Source organism: Gopherus evgoodei, chromosome 1 (genome assembly GCF_007399415.2).
Source record: "Gopherus evgoodei ecotype Sinaloan lineage chromosome 1, rGopEvg1_v1.p, whole genome shotgun sequence".
Lineage (NCBI taxonomy): Eukaryota > Metazoa > Chordata > Testudines > Testudinidae > Gopherus > Gopherus evgoodei.
Window position 1 is genome coordinate 229,607,585 of NC_044322.1, and position 22,268 is coordinate 229,629,852.

General features: G+C 39.6%; 1 protein-coding gene and 1 pseudogene across 1 annotated transcript in view; one reads left to right on the top strand and one right to left on the bottom strand.

Annotated features, from left to right (window-relative positions):
* Nucleotides 1-22,268, bottom strand: part of ANO2 (anoctamin 2) — a 308,905-nt gene that overhangs the window by 194,103 nt on the left and 92,534 nt on the right. The window contains exons 9-10 of the mRNA XM_030538784.1: nucleotides 16,269-16,333; nucleotides 107-241 (exon numbers count right to left, since the gene is read on the bottom strand). Of these exons, the coding sequence (XP_030394644.1) occupies nucleotides 107-241; nucleotides 16,269-16,333 (200 nt within the window). The remainder of the gene's footprint in view (nucleotides 1-106; nucleotides 242-16,268; nucleotides 16,334-22,268) is intronic.
* LOC115647835 lies at nucleotides 4,732-5,108 on the top strand (annotated as a pseudogene).

Here is a 22,268-nt window from a genome sequence, read left to right on the forward strand (position 1 = left end):
AATGTTCCTCAAACATATTAAAAGTAATTGCAGTTACTGAGGATTAAGCCAATAACTTAATGTTATAAGTATTGAGTAACAAAATACTGTTCACAAACAAGCTTACCTAGGAATGTCACTTTCCATGGTTATACATCCATAAAGAAACACTATAATCCCAACTACTGAAGATGGAATAAGAAATTCTGTATATAAACCCAACCATGCAAAATACAGTCCTATTTTTTCTCCAAAATACTTCCTGAAAAAGAAGAGAGAGAAATATATTTTAAGGGTGTCATCTTCAGTATCATTTATGGATGTGTTTCAAAAATCCCTGCAACTGATATTCAGAAATTATAAGAGATGTGTGATGAAATTCTGGCCCTATTAAAGTCAATGGGAATTTTTACAGGCCAGGATTTCATTCATGGTCCTAGCATCAGGTGTGAATAAGTGCCCACTTCTGCAATGCTTACCCACACTAATAGTCTTTACTTACCTCAGCAGTCCCAGTATCTTGAATGAGTAAGGGTCATAGGATTAGTCCCTATGTGAATAGGCTGACATCAAAGAGTGTCTTTTCAGACTAACAATTTTTAACATGAAAGCAGAACTTTGGAGCACACCCATCATTGGCCTTCAGGTGGAATAAATATCTCTGACACACTAACCTGCCTTTACAGTGAGTATGCAAAAGTATACAGTATGGTAGGGAACAGTTAATTGTAGGTAGTGATAAATATTTATTAGTATTCAGCCCAATTTCCTCATGAATCAAAGACAACAGGATGTATACCCAGCTCTGATAAAATTTACTGATCATTCCAAAGCACTGTTAGAAGTGATTATAAATATAGTAGAATACCAAGAGTTTCAAAAACTCCAGGGAATTCTGAGAAATCGGGGGAAGAGTAGGGAGAGACACAATATGATAAGATTTAATTAAGATTTTAAAAAACAGTATGCTGAGAAATATCTCACAAGCAGAAAAAACAAAATAAGAGACTGTTGGATAGAAAAAAGTAGGGCAAAGGAGAGTTCTGGGAAAGATATTGCACATTACATTAATTAAATGCAAGTTCTAAGGGTAGTGGTACAAAAAAGCAAATATAACATTAAGAGGTAGCATAAGGATAACACATCTAAACAAAAGAGAGGCAACAAATGCTCTTTATAAAGCCTTAGCACAGGCATGCTTTCGGCTTGATTCTGATCTCATTTACATTAGATGAGTTTTGCCCTGATGTAATTCCACTGATTTTGTTTAAATTGTTCCTGATTTATAGTGCTCTAAACAATATCAAATGCAGGGCCTTGGACTTCTCAGCACTCTGAGCGTGATAATTTAGCTGCTTATTCTGCTCCCATTGACGTTAATGACAAAACTCCACTTGAGTTTAATGACAGTAGGATTGAGCCTTTAGGAAGGGTCGCTGCAATCATAAAAGGGTTGTAGAATACGAGCAATAAAGACACATTAAGGTAAAACATATATAACATCAATAGCCTAGAAAAAATACATCAGAAGGGAATATGATAACTGAAAATATGCTTGAGTGATAATGACATCAAAGCACGAGGAAATACTTAAGGAAATAAGGAATAGAAAACAAAAACTAATTACCTGAAATGAAAGAAAAGTACACTTACGTGAAATATAGAATCAGTTAAAACAAATATCCATGTGAGTTAATTTAAGGGAGAGTGGGATGATTTTACATAAGAATGGCCATGCCAGGTCAGACCAAAGGTCCATCTAGCCCAGTATCCTGTCTACTGACAGTGGCCAATGATAGGTGCCCCAGAGGGAGTGAACCTAACAGACAATGATCTAGTGATCACTTTCCCGCTATCCATCTCCATCCTCTGACAAACAGAGGCTAGGGACACCATTCCTTACCCATCCTGGCTAATAGCCATTTATGGACTTAACCTCCATGAATTTATCCAGTTCTCTTTTAAACACTGTTATAGTCCTAGCCTTCACAACCTCCTCAGTCAAGGAGTTCCACAAGTTGACTGTGCGCTGTGTGAAGAAGAAGAACTTCCTTGTATTTATTTTAAACCTGCTGCCTATTAATTTCATTTAGTGACCCCTAGTTCTTGTATTATGGGAATAACTAAATAACTTTTCCTTATCCACTTTCTCTACATCACTCATGACTTTATATACCTCTCTCATATCCCCCCTTAGTCTCCTCTTTTCCAAGCTGAAGATTTCTAGCCTCTTTAATCTCTCCTCATATGGGACCCATTCCAAACCCCTAATCATTTTAGTTGTCCTTTTCTGAATCTTTTCTAGTGCCAGTATATCTTCTTTGAGATGAGAAGACCACATCTGCACACAGTATTCAAGATGTGGGCATACCATCGATTTATATAAAGGCAATAATATATTCTCAGTCTTATTCTCTATCCCCTTTTTAATGATTTTTAACATCCTGTTTGCTTTTTTGACCGCCTCTGCACATTGCGTGGACATCTTCAGACAATTATCCACGATGACACCAAGATCTTTTTCCTGACTCGCTGTAGCTAAACTAGCCCCCATCATATTGTATGTATAGTTGGGGTTATTTTTTCCAATGTGCATTACTTTACATTTATCCACATTAAATTTCATTTGCCATTTTTTTGGTAGTAGTGTTCATGATTGGACCAAATATCTAAATATTAGGGCAAATTATTAATAGATAGGAAAAGCATTTTGATGCTATTGATCCAAAACAGAAAGTGTATGACTACGGTGCTATATGAAGTACCACAACTAGTTACTGTTCTCAGTATTGGTAGATACTATAACAACAGCTGAGATGAGAGAGAGCAGATAATTTATAAATTGTGTTTTGGAATATTTAATTTAAAAAAAACAAAAAAACTCTTTTTTTTACTCTTACAGATTCCAAATACTGTATCTCCCTACAGCTCATCATTTGTGATTTTCAATATCATCCTGCACACCCTTTGTCAAAAACATGGGAGGTATCTGAATTGATTTTATGAATGATACCTGTATTTCTGTGGGTTTGGTAGTCTTTTGGCTGCTTCCTAAAGGAAAACTAAGGGTTAAGTCAGTTGCAGGAACCAAAGTCAGTGGCTGTAGATGGACCCAATCACTGATACTTAAATGACAATATGGGTGTCAACTCCCATTGGGAATTAGGCATTTAAATGCCTTTTGAGGCTATGGACCTTGGAAACTGTTCAAAGAGCAGTGCTGATGCACAGAGAGGGAGAAGGGGAGGGAGAGTCTGTAGAGAACCTATAACCCAGTCCCCAGAAGTGGGAAGGTTCCAGGGGTAAGTCAAGCCTATCTAAGGTTATGTCTACACTGGATACCTTACAGCAGCACAGTTGTACCACTGCAGCTGCGCCACTGTAAGGTTTCCTGTGTAGCCACTCTATGACAATAGGAGAGAATTCTCTCTTCGGCATAATTAAATTACCCCCAATGAGCAGCGGTAGCTGTCCACACCAGCGCTTCTCAGGGTGAAATTTGTTGGTTGGGGGCATGTGGTTTTTTCACGCCCCTGACCAACAAAAGTGCTAGTGTAGACATAGCCTAAGTCTTGAGAGAAATGCTAAGATTTAGGTAAGAATACTGTGCATGAAGATCTGTTATTTTAATCCTTTCCTCTCTGTCATGTTCCTATGAATGAATAAACAATATTTTGTTTTGAAGAAACAGTATTTTCATATTGATCAGAACTCCAGAAGGGAAGGCAATAGCAGTGAGCAAACGCAGTTGAAGGAACTGTTGAGGAAACATGTAAATAGAGGTAAGTTAACCTGGAGACCAAGTCTAGGAATGAGGAGAACTGCAGGATTCCACTCTGAGAAAAGAGCAGCACAGGGCTAGTCACTTGACAGGGACCCATGGAGAGACTGAGTGAAAGCTCAAAGGTACAACTCACCCTGAACCATTACAAACATACTCAAATGAAACGAATTTAATTATGCTAGTTAATCCCTTTCACTTCAGTAGGACAAGCTGCATAAATAAGGATTTATTATATGCATGATTATTTGTAGGATCCAGCCTCTAAACAGCATAGATGAGTTTACTGATTAGCATATTATATTTATCCCCCTGTAAAATCTACAAACATTCACACTGCAACTTAGATTGTAGGCTCTTTGGGCCAAGGCCATCTTTTTATTCTGTGTTTGTACAGCTCCTAGCACAATGACAGTCACTGGAACACAAATAAATACATAATAAGCTATTTAAGTGAGAAATATTACTGTAATTGATAGGGCTATTCATTTGCAGTAGACTTTGTACATGAATCATGCATTTGACAAGGATTTTGTTTTGGAGTGTATTGAGTATACCTGCTGTTATTTCTGTATAGTTTTATTAAAATTCTGACTACGAAAAGTATTTTGTATAAAGAGAAAAAATGACTAATGGGTCCAGTCATGGATTTGCCACAAACCTCATATGGTCAATACGTAGCTGCACTGCCCTGGGGGCAGATCAGGAAGCAAGGAATCACTATAAGACTTCTGGTTTCCCTCTGCTCTCAGAGGGAATGTATCCTGTGTTGGCTATATACCTGGTGCAGCATACTTCCCCCAAGGCACCTGTGCAGATGCTCTCACAAGCATGATGGGATAGGGAGTAGACTCTGTGCTCCATGTACTCCTTGCCCCTTCCTCCTCTACATGCCTGGGTGATATGGGCAGCTGGCACAGAATTCTAAGGGGGCACCTTCCGGACCATTCTGCCTTGTGCAGACATGCAGGATGGGCCACAATCTGACCTTTAAAAGAGCAGAGCGGGCAGCCTTCTATGCTATGGCTGCTGGCTTGAACACGGCACATAAAGTGGCAAAGAAGGTATCTGAGCCCAGGCAGAGTCACAGGAGAGATCATTTAACCAAACACACCAAGTTCATCAGAGACAAGATTTGCAAAGTCAGTGGGTTCAGGGCTTGTGAGGCTTTCTTTCTATGGGGTTATTAAAACTTTCCAATGATAAACAAAATCTGAAATTCATAAAGAAAAGGGTGGCTACTCACATCTGTGCCAAGAGAAAGTGAAAAGAGCTCAACAATGTTCTGGCAGCTGGAAGGAAGGCAGCTTCCAAGAAGCAGGTAGCCGCACAATGCCCTGTGACTTAAAATGTTTTCAAAAAGAAAAACAAACAAAAAATGAAAACAGCTATGCCCTATATGAGTACTTGTCCTGTGCTAGTCACCATGATCTAAGCTCATCAGAGCAGAGGTTGAAATAATCCAAGGTAGACCAATGATTGTGCTTTGCAGTGTGATCATCTTATAGCAAGATGAGAGATTATTTAGTCAATGTAAGAAATACTGGAGATACATTCATTCCTTTTATTACAGACTGAGTGCCTCGAACCCCCACTGAAAATAAAAGAAGCTGATCCAACACCCATTGCAGTCAAGCTTGACTCTTGTTGCCTTCAGTGAGTATCAGTCAGATCACACCCCAAGATCCTCACAGGACTGGGCCCTAATAGAGGACATAACAGAGGCCTCTCAGAGCTCACTGGCACACTCCCATCGGCAGCCAACCAGCTCTCCCTGACAGGTTTGAGGAAGATAGGGTTGTGATCCTGCCTCCTACCCAGGCCCATTGAGATGGCTACTGACACTAGCACCATACAATCCCTGGCCTCAGGTGAGCACAAGGACTGCTACTGTAACCACCACAGGGGGGAAGAAGGTACAAATAGGAGAAGAATACTTTCATGTCCTCAAAACTCGGAGTCACAATCTGGATTTTAATCATAATATAGTCAAATTGAGCAACTCACATATTCCCAGGACCATCCAGTCAAGCAGTGTTATCACACTTCATGGTTCAGGGTATAAAAGAGAATGAGAAAAAAAAACAAAACCTACCCCCACCTCTGAACCATTTAGGACCCAGTCAGTCCTTGAGGAGAGATATTTAACTGGGTGGACCTCTGGTCTAATCGTGTCTCTGATTGGGCCATGATACCAGTCTCCATCGCGTACTTGATACATTTGCAAACAAGCACCTTTGTGCTTCCTCCCATGTTGATCCTCATGCTTGTGAGGAACTCTCCATAAACATCCACAGAGCTATCTCCTCCTTCACCAAGATGCCTATAATAAAACCTGACAACGTTTAGGCTGGTACTATGCTGAGATGACTGCCTGTCATGCTGACCAATATTATCTCATTGTTTCCTTGTGCTCCCACCTGTATCAATCTGTTGTCTCTTGTCTTATGCTTACATTGTACCTTTTTTGGAGCAGTGACTATTTTGCTCTGTGTTTGTACAACACCTAGCACAATGGGGTCATGGTTTATGACAAGGATTCCCAGGCACTACCACTACCACACACTAACACAAGGCATTGATGATACTTGTAAATATCTGACTTCATACAAAAATACATCAAGGCTTTTTTTTTTAAAAATAACTTAGTATACTAAGTTCTTTCTAAAGCTAAGCATTTGTAACTATACTTACTAAACTAACAATGCAGATTATAAAGAAAACAACAGTACCTGATTTTAAGAATAAGTACTGGCTAGAAATGTGTGTGCTGGATGGTGGTGGTAAGATGTGTGTGTTGAGGGATGTTTACAGGAGACCTCATGTAAATACCAACGGCCTGGACTCTTCTGTCATTTACACTGGTGTAAAAACAGTGTTACACCACTGACTGTAATGGGACTGCTCTTGATTTACTCTGTTGTAGAGCAAGAGAAGAAACAGACTGAGTTTTGTTATATCACATCTCTATCTTGGCATAATTTACACTTGGTTCACATATATCCAGAAACAGCTAAGGGCCAAATCCCCCCACTTGCCATACACGGGCATTGGTTGCTTGGGGGTGCAGGGAGAGGTTGAAAGAAGCAGATAATGATTCATGTGTAACATATAAAAGGATACCAAGAGGTAAGCCCACCTTCTGCAGTGGGGTGTTCTTATAACCATCAAAGCTGTCGTCATTCAAAGAGTCGTGTCTCTCTCACATACATAAATGAGCTAGTACATCTGCTCCCATCGGCTGCCAGCAGTAGCTGACTTGGCTAAGGAACTCACACTGTTCTTGATGAAAGAAGCAGTTAACACATTCCATGCTGTGCTGGCTTGAGCTGAAACATTGTGCCTTGCACTTAGGAAGCTGTTTCAAATGCTTGTGGAATGACCACTGACCAACCACTGACCTCCTGTGCAAAGGTCATGACTTTAATGAAGAAGTGAGCCCTAAACACCTGGTCCTGAGAGGAACAAAGCATCAACAGTTCCCACAGAAGCTGAATAGAAGGTGCAGATTTGCAGCACCTCTGAGGACCAAGCCCTAAGTAAACAAAACAAGATTAGAAACTGCAGAAAGTGTATCGACTGTTATGGCAAATTTACAACAAAAAGTATTGTGAAGGCTGCATTCAAAATGTTTATTCAGCCTCCATATATTTGATCCAGACGTCTGTGATACACTTCTGTCTATTATGTTGGTTTGGCAACAAGACATAGAATAACTGGTAATTAAATACCAAAGATGCATGTTGGTCATAATGCTTTGTTGCCAAGTTATGCAACTTATAAATAGATCAGATTTGAAGAAGAAGAAGAAGAAGAAGAAGGAAAAAAAAATGCCTCATAACTGTGCACAACCAAGTGTGGGCTATGTGGAATGTGTGACAAGTTTGGAAAAGAATTTCCTAGTGTTTTAGAAGCAAAGTTAAAAAGACAAAGAAAAGACACTGTGGCCACTGAGTCACCTCGCTGGAAAGACAATTCAATTTTTTCATTGCTATGTCCCAATCTAGCCCATTTGTTGTTTCACATCTTCCTCTCTGTCTCTCTCACATATTCATATTTGCAATGTTAGCCCTCCCAGTCATACAACTGCCTACTGAATGAAAATCACCCTTGTGCAGATGCCTAGTGCAAGTCCCATGCCCCATGCAATCCCTTAAAATAAGTCTATTCTAATAGGGTATTGATAAAATTTTCACATATGTGCCCACTGGGAAAAGGATAAACAGTTCACCCAGAGAGAAATTCTGCCTGCGGTTATACCAACGAAAACTGAGAGTAATGGCATAGATTTCACTGGAGTTATTTCAGATTTACAGCAGTGTTAATGAGAGCAGAATTAAGCTTGTTGGACATGGAGGTTATTTTTCATGTTCTGCTGTTACAACATGTATGAGAGAGACTCCTTTTCATTACAGCATTGTTAAAATAACAGTATTTTCCCCTGTGATGAAATGTCAACTTCAAAGTGCTTGCGCCCAACATGAACGAACGATTCCTCAAAAAGCTCCTGTGTGAATTGCTACAGACTGCACAGCAAGTCAGCGTGGCAGTTTCAGGAACTGAACCCAGCTCTTTTGACTCCAGAAAGTACAGTAACAATCCATTCCAGTCAACTCACCCACCTACACATACTACCAAATGAAGCCATCTGGGAGCCTGCAAAAGGCTCCTGGCAAAGAGTAACCCCCTTCAGAACAATTAGTCAAGAGACTAGAAAGGAATTGCATGGAAGTGACAAGAGGAGGATGAAAGCAACCCTGGGATCTCAGCTAAATACAAACAAACTGCAGCGTGAGGCAGGAAAGGAGAAGCATATTAGAAGGGCAAGTTAGTGCTGTGAACAAAAAAGAGTTCCTCTGTCCATAGCAAAAGCACAAAAATGATTCCTAAGCAAGTGGACTCAGCAGCTCAGTACACAGGAGAGGCAGGGAGGCTGTGCAAATATTTTCTTCTTTAGTAGCTTGTTGTGTCCCTGGATTCAAATACCAAAGAGTGTGAACTGATTGAGTGCAGTGTAGTATGTAGCCAAAACAGGCCCTGACTCTCTCAAAACCCAGCCCAAGTTCACCAGCTTTGATGTACCTCTCCATTAATCTGGCACCCTAGCAGGTTTGTAACTACACCCAATCCCTGAAGGCTGTCTATAACTTGCATCTAGGTGCCCATGCCCATGCCCACAGGCTGCCACTTGCCCACTCTGAAACACGGTCTTTGCAGGGAAGAGGACACAGATCTAGCAGAGCCAGCTTTGTGCCTGATACAGGCCTCCTGCACCAGGTGTATTCCCAGGAGGGGCTGTTCAGGTGCTTTGCAGCCCTTTTGCACCAGAGAATTCACTACCTCTACCCAGAGGATAACCACCAATCTGGCCCCTTTTACTTGTAAGTAGAATTGATCAAAATGCAGAAAGAGAAGGGCATAGGTGCTGGACCTAGGAGTGCTGGGGGTGCTGCCACACCCCCTTGCTTGAAGTGGATTCCATCATATACAGGGTTACAGTTTGGTTCAATGGCTTTCAGCACCCCAACTATACAAAGTGTTTCAACACCCCTGGAGAACAGCCACTTAAGAGAGCTTCCTTAGTTAAGGATTTGTTTGAAACCTGTCATACTTGTTGTCTCTTCCTTTGAAATCAAATGCCTGTAGTTTAACTAGAGACATTCAAGGATCAGTCCAACCTGTGCTTAAATTGCTACCAGCGGTGGAATAAACTTCCTCAGAAGCTAAATCCTAAAAGGCATTTATGCTGCCTTATCTCCCCAGTCCCTTGATTGTGCTGCAAAAGTAACAAATATTTAAAACTTAATAATAAAGAAATATTGATGGGGAGAAAGTGTCCAGTTCACAGACCCTCACATGAATTAATGTATGAAACACAGGAAAAATTGCAATGGAGTAAAAAAAATACAGAGTTTCGGTGTTACAAAATAAACTAAGTATAAATGATCCATTGATGGAAAATAAAGAAATAGACTGATGGTAGAACGATGGCACCTTTTCATTTGTAAGGATAATAATCTTTCCCTACTTCATAGAAGCACTGTGAGTAAAAGTTAATTATTGTTTGTGAATTGAATAGTTTACAACAGTAAAAGATCATACAAATAGCTACTAGATACAACATGAATGTAGTGTACAATGACATAGAGATGATAAAGTGGCCACACAAAATAATAGTGATATTTACCCTTTAATATTTTTAAAGGAAATAAATCCCTGATCATGTTAGATTATCAATTTGCAGATTGGTCTATGAGGCTACTGGCCCACAGAAGCTCTGCACACCTCCCAGGCTATGCAGTCATGAAGGATCCATCCTTTATTTCTATCAAGATATTTTCCTATTAGTAGTAGCTATGCAATGTCAGAGCTGTCCGAAGCTGGTGATGGACACTCAGAATAGCACCTGACATCCTAACATCCAGAAATTTCTCTAGCTCCCCCTTTCCTATTTTTCCTCTGCTGGAGGTGGGACAGCTAAATCTTTGTTTGCAAACAAATCAGAAACCAACATCCACGCTGGGAAAGATTCTTATCTACTGAGCCCATGAAGGTTGCCTGGGAAGGGAGAAACTACTTCACCTTTCGGTTGCAGTAATTCTTATTTCTCCAGCAAAGGAAGCCCTGTATAAGGAGTATAAGAAGTTAATTTAGATCATGATGAGTTTCCTTCTCCTCCTACACTCAGCTGTACAGTCCCCTACAACAGAGCCTTATTTTCCCTTCTTTTTAGTATTTTATAGTGAATAAGCATTTCCTTTGGACTGGGGAACATGCCATGTACCTACTTGCTCTCACATGTCCTGTTGGTTGCTTTTCCTGGCACACTTTCCTTTCTGCCTCATTGGTGTGCAATGTACGTGCGCTTTGCACACTCACGGAGTGAGAGATCAGTGAAAGCTGTGCTACTTTGCCACTTACGCCTCTTTTCTGATGCCGCTTACACCCAGCCTTATACCATCATTTACATCGGCTGGACCCCCAGAGCCTCATATGAAACCCACGTGCTGATTTCTCTTTTCATAACACTAAAAAAATCTTCATTTTGTCCTGAATTTCAGGAGCCATTTCAAATTCAATATTTATCCTCTTCATATCGTAAACCTTGCTGTAAGTGCACAGTTCGCTCGATGTATCTGTTTCCTTCATAGGACACTGTAAGCAGCATTTGTTGCAAGAGGCATATATTGCCAAACAAGATACCATCTAGTGGCTAAAACAGAGATTTGTTGTTCCCCAGAAAAGCTTTAGAAACAGGATTAACATCTAGCATGACAGGGCTACTCAAAGTTTCATCCAAAGTTACCAAATGTCATAATTTATCAAGTCTCATAATATACGGTGTTTTTTTAAAGCCCCAGCTCCTAGAGTCCTGTGAGAACATGAGAATATCAGCTTTTATTATTATTTTTAAACTTAATGTTCTTGTCCTTGTAATTTCAGAGAAAAGCTCAAAATGTGACCTGAATGCACCACAATGGTGCAAAAACTAGAAGGTAAAGGACAAGAACCTAAAAGTAGCAGGGTTTTTTGTTTGGTTGGGTTTTTGTTGTTGTTGTTGTTGTTGGATTTTTTTTTAAATTTCATGGGTTTTAAGCAAATCTCATAACTTTTGAAAAGCTGGTAGTGGCTATACTGTTTACCGGAGCTGCTCCAATCCTAGCTGTTTCTTCAGTTGCCACAGTTCTGTGATGAAAGTATGACATGACAACAAAAATGTACTTACTCAGCAATGCAATACCAGTTTCCTATTAAAGATTCAAGGGCAATCTCTATGGGCCAAATCTAGACCCACTCTTCTAAGGGAGTCTGGGGCGTGTTACATGGGAGTATGTTGTGCATTAACATCTTAGTCTATGTATGCTGAACCCACACTGAACTGATCATATTCCAAAGGAGGGCAAGCCAGAGCAGAGGATGGCACATGTAGGCAACAGCCCTGCAATTGCAGTAACTTTCATGAAATTGCTATGGAGAAAGAGGAATCAGTATGGGTCCATGAGGTTTACCACAGAAATAATTCTTTTAACTTTCCAGTCAGGCGTGCCCAGGGGAATTGCTGGGAATCTGAAGGATCTTTCCCACATCGCACATCTCTTTCCAGCTGGAGAAAAATTCCCCTTGACATGTCTGTTGTTCTCCAGGATTGACAGTGTCATTTTGGAATGTGCTGAAAGGGTTGTTTGGTGTTGTTAAAGTTCTTCCAGAGCTGATAGGCACCTTTCAAATCTGCCTCCTTACTCCCTTGCACAGTTCCAGTGCCTCTTCAACATTATTCCCAAGGATTGCCTGGGGCACATAGTCATAGAGGCTAAGCATGGGATTTTCAAAAACAGCTAAGGGATTTGGGAACACAAGTCCCATTGACTTTCAATGGACTTGTGCTACTCAGTCACTTAGGCCCAGAGCCACAAGGCTATTTAGGGACCTAACTCCCACTTAAATCAATGGGAGTTAGGTGCTTACATCCTTCTGAGGATCTGAGCTTGGTTGCTTTTGAAAATCACACCCAAGAAGTATAAACTGTTGATGGTACTGAGGGCATCCTTCTGCATAGGAAAAATGCCCATCAGCAAGAAGAGGTCTGCTTTTATCTCACTATTGAAACATAGGCCAAGAGCTTTCAAATTCCATCTGGCCTGCAAGGTGAACCCCAATAAATAACACTGAGTTTCTGCAAAGAAAAACAGACAACCACTTCCTATAGGACAGGTGGAATTCTGGAAATAAATGATTGTATGTAAAAGTTTTCTGTTTTATCTCACTCTAGAGCCAAGTGCCTGTGCCTAGGTGAATACATGAGGCCAAATGCCACATGGATTTACACATCATGTGCAAATCCCTCTGAGTATCAAAGCAGTGCAAAATTTAGCCCTATGGCTAGAAGCTCCAAAGGAGGAGAGCTCTGCATTGGGGAAAAAAGTGGTGAAAGGGAGAAAGAAGAGAGTGTTGCCATAGAAAACTTCATTTGCATAGTCTACCTACCCACAATTCCTCAAGTGATACTTGGGAAGTTAGTATAACTAAACACTTGGGTTTTGGAGGGTAGCGATCTCTGAGAGAGGCTTGAGAGGGGAAAAAGCTCTTTGTGGCAAAGAGATAATTTCCAAGTAGCTATACTGCTCAAGAATCCTAAGTACAGCTGGGTGAATTTTTTCAGATGAATAGTTTATTTACCAAGAGATGCAATTTCGACAGTCCTGAAACTATTTGCAAATTTGGCCATTTTTGTTTTGAGTGGGAAAAACTTTTCCTAGGCCAGCAAAAATTCATTAAAAATATACTTTTTTTCTAAGTAGAGATATAGCCTAAAGTCCATGAACAGACTAGAATGGCTCTGAATAGCTGATTACTCCCAATTTCCCTCCTCAAAAATGCAAATTTTCCTTTTTGATTAAAAAAGATGACAACATATATGAAAGATAAAATATGAATTCTAGTGCCTACATTAAGCACCCAAGTCTGAACATTTTGCCCTAATACCTAAATAAGAAAGTGTAAAGTGCTTGTATCCTAGAGCTAGGGTTCAATTCAATTAAGATTTGTGTTTAGACTGTCTGTTATTTCTTATGTATACACGTACCCAGAGATTGGGTGTTGCTCATATTTTACAAATTCAGTTTCAGACCTATCTGTATTGTGCGTTCCCTTAAATCCCTTTCATGGAAACCAAGCTGTTACAGATTAGAAATGTGTAACATCTACCCTGTTCTCTTCCACTGAACCCCTCTGTCAATTGATTTACAATAAACTGCATTTTCACTGTTCCCCAAGGGTGTGCACAAGACCAGAGCAGAGTCCTTTCACTGACTGTAATATAGAAGTGAATAGACCTGTAAGTTAATGTTTCAGTGGTCCACTTTTTATTTCTTTTTCCTTTAAGAAAATGAAAACGTTCAACAGAAGCCAAGTTCAATGACTGGTTATGCAATTAGCTATCTCCCGGGACATTTGACCTCAAAAATGGACCTGGCCTGTGCCAAGAATGAGTGTAGCAAAAATGAAATCCCTAGCATTGGTTCCAGCTACAAGTATGCATCACTTGGAAACTGGGAGCATTCCAAGGGCTAAAAGTGAGTTAACTGGAGGATAGAGGTGTTTCATGTTCATCACATATGGCATTAATCCAGCAGTTGAAGAGTTAACTGTCTCCCAGCATAGGCATCTGGGATTTAGTGTGTTCCTATTACTTGGAACTGAAAGGAAATAGAGAAAAGAAAATACATAGTTTCAACTGGTGTTCTAGGCTACACTTGAATTTAATTAATGCAATTAACATTGTGTTTGTAGGGTTTTTTTTATCAATATGTTTCAGTACAGTTGTTAATATATATGCATTACAGGTTCAAATCAGTCAAAACAGGTTTTGCATACAAAGCAAAATTAATATAATTGCCACCATCAATCAAAGATTGGGATACAAACATGTTAAACTACATGGTATTAGCACAAACATAAAACAAGTTTGAACCTGGTAGTCCAATCAAGTTGAAGTAAAAAAGTCACAATGAATATAAATCAAACCTCCGTGAAACTACTCTATTTCTCTACCTGATGTGACAGAAACTAGGCATCTACAAAATTTATTAAGCCCACTCATGTATCATTTCTCCCCCCACTAACAATGGCTCCTTCTTCCACTGGGAATAAACATTCATGCCTGTAGCTTGAACTCAAATCCCTGCACAGTACGACTGTAGAAAAAATTATGTCTAGTAAAATAAAAAGACTGCAGAAAAAAAGGAGAAGTTGTCCTGTGTATACATGTTGTAACCTATACGTCATCTGGAACATAAAATCCACATTTATTTTAGTCACAGTGAACAGTGAAACACTCAAGAAAAGTATGGAAGATAAAAGTTAGGAATATCTTCTTCATGAGAACAAAGAACCAATTGCACATGCAATTAAGATGTAGTGTAAGCCGCAGAACTGCAAAGAATGTACATTAGCTCCAATTCTGGTATAGCTTTAAAATTCCCATGACCAGCAACCATTTATCTTTCTAAAGCCGAACAACCTTTATTCAGGTCATGCTGGCAGCTGTCGTCATGTTTTGTACTGTGAGAGCTTATCCATACAATAATGGAGCCCGGCTTGGTATTAAGCAGAATGTATACAAACCCCACACAAAGATTTGGCTAACAATGGCTGGAAAGGGAGATTTTTGAAGGCACAAATGGAAGTTGGATGCCTAACTACCATTGACTTTCAATAAGAACATGTAATTTGTACCTTCGAAATCTGTCTCTCATAACAAATAGTAATTCTGGTCATGTTATCAATTGTATGAGTAAACTTTTGAAAAGTGAGATAGAGTATTTTAACATTAGGGTAAAGTAATAAATGCATTTTACACAGTGGCAGGGATCATTAATATTAATAAAATTAATGACAGGGCTTTACTCACTCTATGCTCAGGTGAGCATGCCCACTGGCTTCAAAGGGACTACCTGAGTAAGTGCTTCCTCATATTGATAAGGGTGGAACAATCTAATCCACAGCTGGAGCTGAACTATGTTATTCATAGTGAAAAATTTACTTGGCAAATGACTAGCCAATTTTTTCTTTTCACACATTATCCACAAATAGACTGGTTTTAACTTATTTATGTTTTACTGGACAAACATTTTATGTGAACGTACTTCAAGCCTAGAGGTCATAGGTGAACCTTTCTCTTAGTTCGGCATTTGAGATGGTCTGACTGGTCCCTTAAATCATGAAAAGCTGGTCCAATAAAGAGAAACATTTGGCAATTTTTTAAAAGATTTTTTCCAAAACTTTTTAAAATTCAAAATTTCATTGAAACGTTAAGATTCAGAACATGTTGATCAGCTCAAATCACATGACATTATTTCTGCTCCCTGACTGGATGACTGAAACTTTACATAAAAACGAAGAGGGAAATTAAAGTAATTACATAGATTCTACTGTCAGAAGGGATCATGCTGATCATCTAGTCTGTGTTCCTTTCTAACACAAGGCACAGAACTTCCCTCAAATAATTCCTAGAGCAGATCTTTTAGAATAAGACAGCCAATCTTGAATTAAAAATGGTCAGTGATGGAGAATCCACTTCGGTAACTTGTTCGAATGTTAATGGTTAACTTCACAACTACCAGACAAATACTTCTGGGTTAAACTTCATGGAAACACATTCTCCTGATTATTCACCAAAATTTCACTTTAGTAAACATTCTTACAAAAAAAGTTCACTCATATGAATGTGCAAATACATTTCTTTTATTTGAATGAATTTGTGCAAATGCTTTTGTGAAGTATTGTGTTTGTCCAGGATTAGATATAATGCAAAATGAGAGATATAGTGATGGGTTGATGTATTCTACTTGTTATATGTTATTACTAGATCTAATAGAAAAGGATACTAAGAGATACTAAGAATAGCAGGCAAAGGACCAGAATCCTTAGCTGGTGTGAATCAATGGAACTACGCTGATTTATACCAGCTGAGAATCTGCCCACACATTATTTTAATCAAATCTATTACCTTATGAGGTCAATAGGCTGATACTTGTAAAACGCTCCATATCTTGCCCATTCTCGATACAGCAACTAAATTAAAAGAAACACAGAAAATTAACTTAAAACAACTAATTTGCAATTGAGTTACAATTTTTTTTTAGTGTGAACTTGGGACTATTGTACCTATCTGATCAGTTTTATGCTGCTACAATTCCTATGCTAAAAATTTTTGCATCAGGATTCCATTATCACTTGATATTCCTGGATCTCAGGCTGCAGAGAAGCATCACATGTGCTAGACAACGATCCTTTTATTCAGTGGTTCACACATCTGAGCAAAGTTCACATAAAATAACTAAGAGTATGGCTACACTTGAAATTTCAAAGCGCTGCTGCGGCAGCGCTTTGAAGTGTGAGTGTAGTCAGAGCGCCAGCGCTGGGAGAGAGCTCTCCCATGAAACCACATCCCTTACGGGTGTAGCTTGCAGCGCTGGGAGCCGCGCTCCCAGCACTGCAGCACTGATTACACTGAGGCTTTACAGCGCTGAATCTTGAAGCGCTCAGGGGGGTGTTTTTTCACACCCCTGAGCGCAAAAGTTGCAGCGCTGTAAAGTGCCAGTGTAGCCATGACCCAAAAGCAGGAGCAAAGAAATCAAAAGAAATTTTAAAATAGAGACTGACTCCAACTCCCATTAAAGTCAAATGAGTAGGACTGGGCCCTAATTATCATCAATTGGATTTTCAAAAGCAATCAGTATTTATTTAATTCTGCTCCCAGTGAAACCAATAGTATTACTCACCCTCTCACCTCCGCTTGACTTTACTATGAGAAAGGCCCACCTTGAGCACTATAGAAAATGCCATCCTACCTGTTTCTTGAAAACAAAACAAAACAAAACAAAAACTATATGGAGAATGTTATTCTAATGCTCACACTGCAGCATTTGATTTTTTTAAGTCCAAAGGAAAAAAAAGCAGTGGGGAGGAGACATGGATTTGAACTGAATCTTCTGCATGGCAGCCCAACTTAGAAGAGCACAGACGCATCTAGAACAGGGATGTGGTATTACTGGATATGCTCAGTAGCTGTCTCTGAAGCTGCACAGAAGGTTTCCAATGAGAGTAAGCAATTTTACAGGTTACAAACCCTCAGCATTTGAAAGCTGAGAGCTAATCAGAACTCAAAGAGTGAAAAGTTACAAATGAGGTAGCTGGAGAGAGCCCTCTGACCTCAGCAAGTGATTGATGCATGACCAAGAGGTAAGTGCTGTAAAGGATGTGTCCAAAAAACAGTACCAATCTGGATCTGGGGGGTGCGGATGCCTGCGCTTGCTGGAAATTGAGGAGACAGTCACCTATTGCCTTTGGCATTATAATTGCTGTTGTCTGAGAGAATCTCTCTCATTTTGCTGAGAAAATTTTGAACGGTTTGGAGGGAAACCAAGAGGTCACATTCTCCTCAGACCCTGGAGAATCCAGGGGACCCTTTTGAGGCCACACTAGAAACTGAGAAATTGTCTTCACAAGAAGATCAGAAAGGAATGTATCAGTATGTGTGTCTTGTTGAAATCATTCACTGCAATACCTGTAGGCTTAGCAGAGTTGACTTAGCAGAGTTTGATCGCTATATTTATTTTATAATTTCAACAGATAATATTGATGTCTAATTTTAAGCATTTTTTATTTTTATCTATTTAAATTTCTCACAGTTGGGATAAATTATGAGGGGTGTCAGGCTACAATAACAATAGACATTGAGATTCAAAAAGTTGAAGCTTTATAACTATTAAAACACAAACTGTCAATATCACAGGTTAAAATATACAAAGAAAAGATTCTTAAATCAAACTCCAGTAGGTTCTCAAGCAGCACTTTTCTTACTGTGCCTATCTGTCAATTTTGTTTATTGTCAAAGGAAATATTTTTTCCATTGGTTTACATGTGACTGGTGAAATTGACATTTACTGATATTTAGTTACAAAAATCTAATCTTTCCTTACCTAAATATATTAACCTATGTAATACATGTAACAGCAACAAAGTGGGGAAGTCTGGATGAGGAAGAACACCAATAGGCTTACTAGCTTTAGTTTAAACATTCATTCAGAAGCATTCTAAATACTATTTGTAATGTTTATGTGTATTAAATATTGTTTTATTAAGAAATTGCTTCACTTTTTGAAGCTGAGAACTCTTATTAACAGTTATATTCAGGATTCTTGCATATCATAGCTCTAAGATTTAAATCTGTTAACACCCTGCTGGCCTGTGCCGCAGAAGAGAGTTAAGCCGAAGTACAGGGAAGAGGGAGAGTAATAGTGATACATAATATTACCTCTCCCTCCCTACACACAGTTGCCCATTGCATTATGTCACACTGCATTTACTACACAAGTGGAGCTGGGCAAAATTTTTGGATGAATAGTTTATTTGCCAAAAAATGCAGCTTTGATCAACCCAAAACTATTTGCAAATTTGACCCACTTAGTTTCATCTGGGAAAAAACTTCTTCCAGGTCACCAAACTCTGTGTGTCTGTTCCTCCCTTTATAGCCTTTAGCCCAGTGATTAGGGTACTTGCCTGGGATATGAGAGATCCAGGTTTGAATCCAATCTCCCCTATCCCTGGTGAGCACCCTAATCACCAAGCTATAGGCTATGCTCTCCATCTGCCCCGTAGAACACTATTCCACTTTGTCTAAATTACTTAAACATTCAGGAGATCATAGACTTGAACTCAGATCTCATCCCTTACCAGGCACATACTCCTAATCACCAGGCCATGGACTGTTCTGTTCACTGTCTCTCCTGTTGACACTATTCTTCTTTGTATAAATACTTAAATATTCACTGAGCCAAAGAGAGAGTGAGAATGACTCTATAGCCTGCTTATCAAGGCACTACTAGGGAGATAGGAGATGCGGATTCAAATCCCTCTTTTGAAATACGCAGAGGGAAGATTACCAGAGCTTGCAACGCCCTGAATGGTATTTTAAAATGTCAAAATAAATACAGCATTTGGGACTATTCCTATAAAATATTGTTGTCACAGGAGGCATAAACATCAGTATTGTAGAGGCCCTCCTTGGAGGCATGTGTAATGTAATTAATCCCTGTATTCCCACCCTATACACCATTGTAATAATCTCTGTATAAAATATGCCAGGTATGGTATCATTTGAAAACCAATAACTTGCTGGTCAACAATATCATGGTGAAATATATGTATATGCATTTCCTAAAGCCAGCCCTGGACATAGGCTGAAAACATGACTGAAGTGTGTTTTCCAGACAAGTCTGGGAAGTGGGTAAACCTGTTTCTCCAAGACAAAGGACAATCTGATGTTTCTATACAGGTGTCATCGAAGCTGATGGGCCATTACCTATCAAGTGGCCATTCTTTGGCAAGGAATGGGGACAGGAACAAACAGATCTGCATCTTAGCAAACAAAAGCATAATACCTCTTCCCTATCAGACTCCATGTGTCCTGTTCTCAGCTAGAAAGAACTTTAAGTAGGTGTCATACTCAAGAAAATGCTTTTCTAAGGGTAACAACTACAAAAGTGAGGGGCAAAAACACACTAAGATCTCCCTCATCACCCATCTCTCTCTTTGTACCTAAGAAGACAAAAGAAACAGCCGTTAGATCTTGGGAGCAGATCCTGGCCCGAGAGCTTGGTCAGCAATATACTGAAAACCTGTGGTAAGAATTTCACCTTGAACCAAGTTAAGTATGTTAAATTTAGTACTAGGAAGTGTTTTATCTTTATTTCTCTTGTAACCATTTTTGACTTTAATGCTCCATTACTTGTACTAACTTAAACCCTCACTCTTTTTAGTGGAATAAACTTATTTTATTTTTTAATCAAAACTAAAACAGTGTTGTGGAAGGTGGAAAGCTGTTGTATCTTCATGCCCCTTTGAGAGGAAACAGACGTAATATATCTGGCCTGTTTAAGGGAGAGCTAGATGGTGCAGAACACCTTCCTCTGAGGAAAAATCCAGGACTGGGAATGTGTTGGGGTCACCTGGCATGTGTTAACCAAGGCTGCTGGAAGCCAAAATGTGGCTGGTGTTTGCTAACAGACTTCTGGGGTCCGAGTTGCTGGATATGGGCTGTGGATATGCACAGGCATACAGGGTGCGACCTGAATGCTGTCTGTGAGGAGCCCAGGTTGGTAGCCACAGCAGCAAAGCACTGTAAGGTACCCCAAGTTGCAGGGCAGGTGGTGGCACAGCTCCACAGTGGTCTGGAGTATCATAGTATGCAATGGATTCTAGACACCAAGTTGCTCTCATTGGCGCAAGAACAGCAGGTTAACAACTTCACCAGTCACAGGAGCCTATGGTTTACTGAAGTAGGAATAAGATGAAGTTATAAGAAGAGGCTTGGATTTTCAGACTTCCCTGGCCATGAGATTCAGTGTTTTCAGTAAAGCATATATTTAAGGAAACAAACATAAGCTGGATATTATGAAAAAAGATGGCCAGAAATTTCTTTTGCGGAGGATAGAACCATGAAGATGCAGCTGTGGATGATATATCTAACTGCACATTGTTATATTATTTCCACAAAAAGGAATTTAAAATATAGTTCCAGCTTTATGCTAAAAAGAGAGTATTCTCCATTCAAATTTCACTTGATGAGCATATTTGTAGGCCATTGGCGTTAGAGTTGAACCAGCTATGCAATGCCAGGCTATGGTGTGCACATCCACATCCACACCCACACAAAATGGATGTACTTAACAATAATGATAAATGAAAGAGTTTAGAAAACCATCTGAAATCCCGCTGATGCCTCATGGAAAGCCGTGAAAAAGAATCTAGAGGTAATGCTGCTTATGTATCATGAGGCAAATTCTTCCCTGATGTAATTCAACTGATGTTAGTGGGATAACACCAGAGGTACGTATGGCCCAACATTTCTAGATCAGAGGTGAAGTGATTGTCAAAGCAAATTCTAAATGTGTAAAGTGGAGTGAATTATGTGCTGATGGGTGGACTGGTAAGACAGAAAAAGGAGCTAGCAGGAAGGTGGACCATACAGCAGTGGGAGCAACTGCCTGCCCTTCTCCTCTACCTCTGAGGCTGCCACTCAAAAGATCAGATGTAGCAACTTCTCTCTCTGACAGAGCATTCAGGCTTCATCAGAGGCTACTAAGGGGTAAAAATCAGACCGTAAGGGAACAGAAAGTCAGGGAAAGAGATGTATATGCTTTGTGGATAATATCCAGATGACACAACTAATTTGGCCTTTCAAAATCCTTTGACAAAGTTCCTCACAAGAGGCTATTAAGAACACTAAGGCCTGGTCTTCACCTCAAACCGAGGCTGGCCCACCTACAATACTCAGGGCTGTGAAAAATTTTGAGCCCTAAGCACTGTAGTTAGGTCAACCTAAACCTGAGGCACATGTGGCAAGGTCAACAGAAGACTTCTTCCATCAACCTAGCTATCATGTCTCAGAGAAGTGGATTACTTACATCAACAGACAACCCCCCCCTCCATCAATGTAGAAAGTATCTATGCTATGAAAATGGAGTGGCACAGCACCATAGCTGTGCTGCTGTAGCAACCATAATGTAGACATACCCTAAGAAGTTATGGTGTGAAAGACAGAGTTCTGCCATAGACAAGAAACCAGCTATAGGGCAGAAGACATAGGATGAGACTAAATGGTCAATTATCAACTTAGTAAAAAGTTAACAGTCTTTCAGGTGATATATTGGTAGCATCATGTTTCCAGTATTATTTTTATCAAGTATATCACCTGAAAGACTGTTTAATTGTGGTCACTTTTTTTTTTTAATAGCAGAAATAGAAAAGGTCCAGAAATATATGGCAATATAGTTATGCAAAATAATGTATTTTACAGAGAATATAAATCCTGTTTATCCTCTCTTATAATACAGAAACAAGAGGACAGTCCAGGAAGCTTAAAAGCAACAATTTAACAACTAATAAGAAAAAATACATTTTTTACATACTGCATAAAAAGTGGAAGTCACTGCAGCAAGAGATC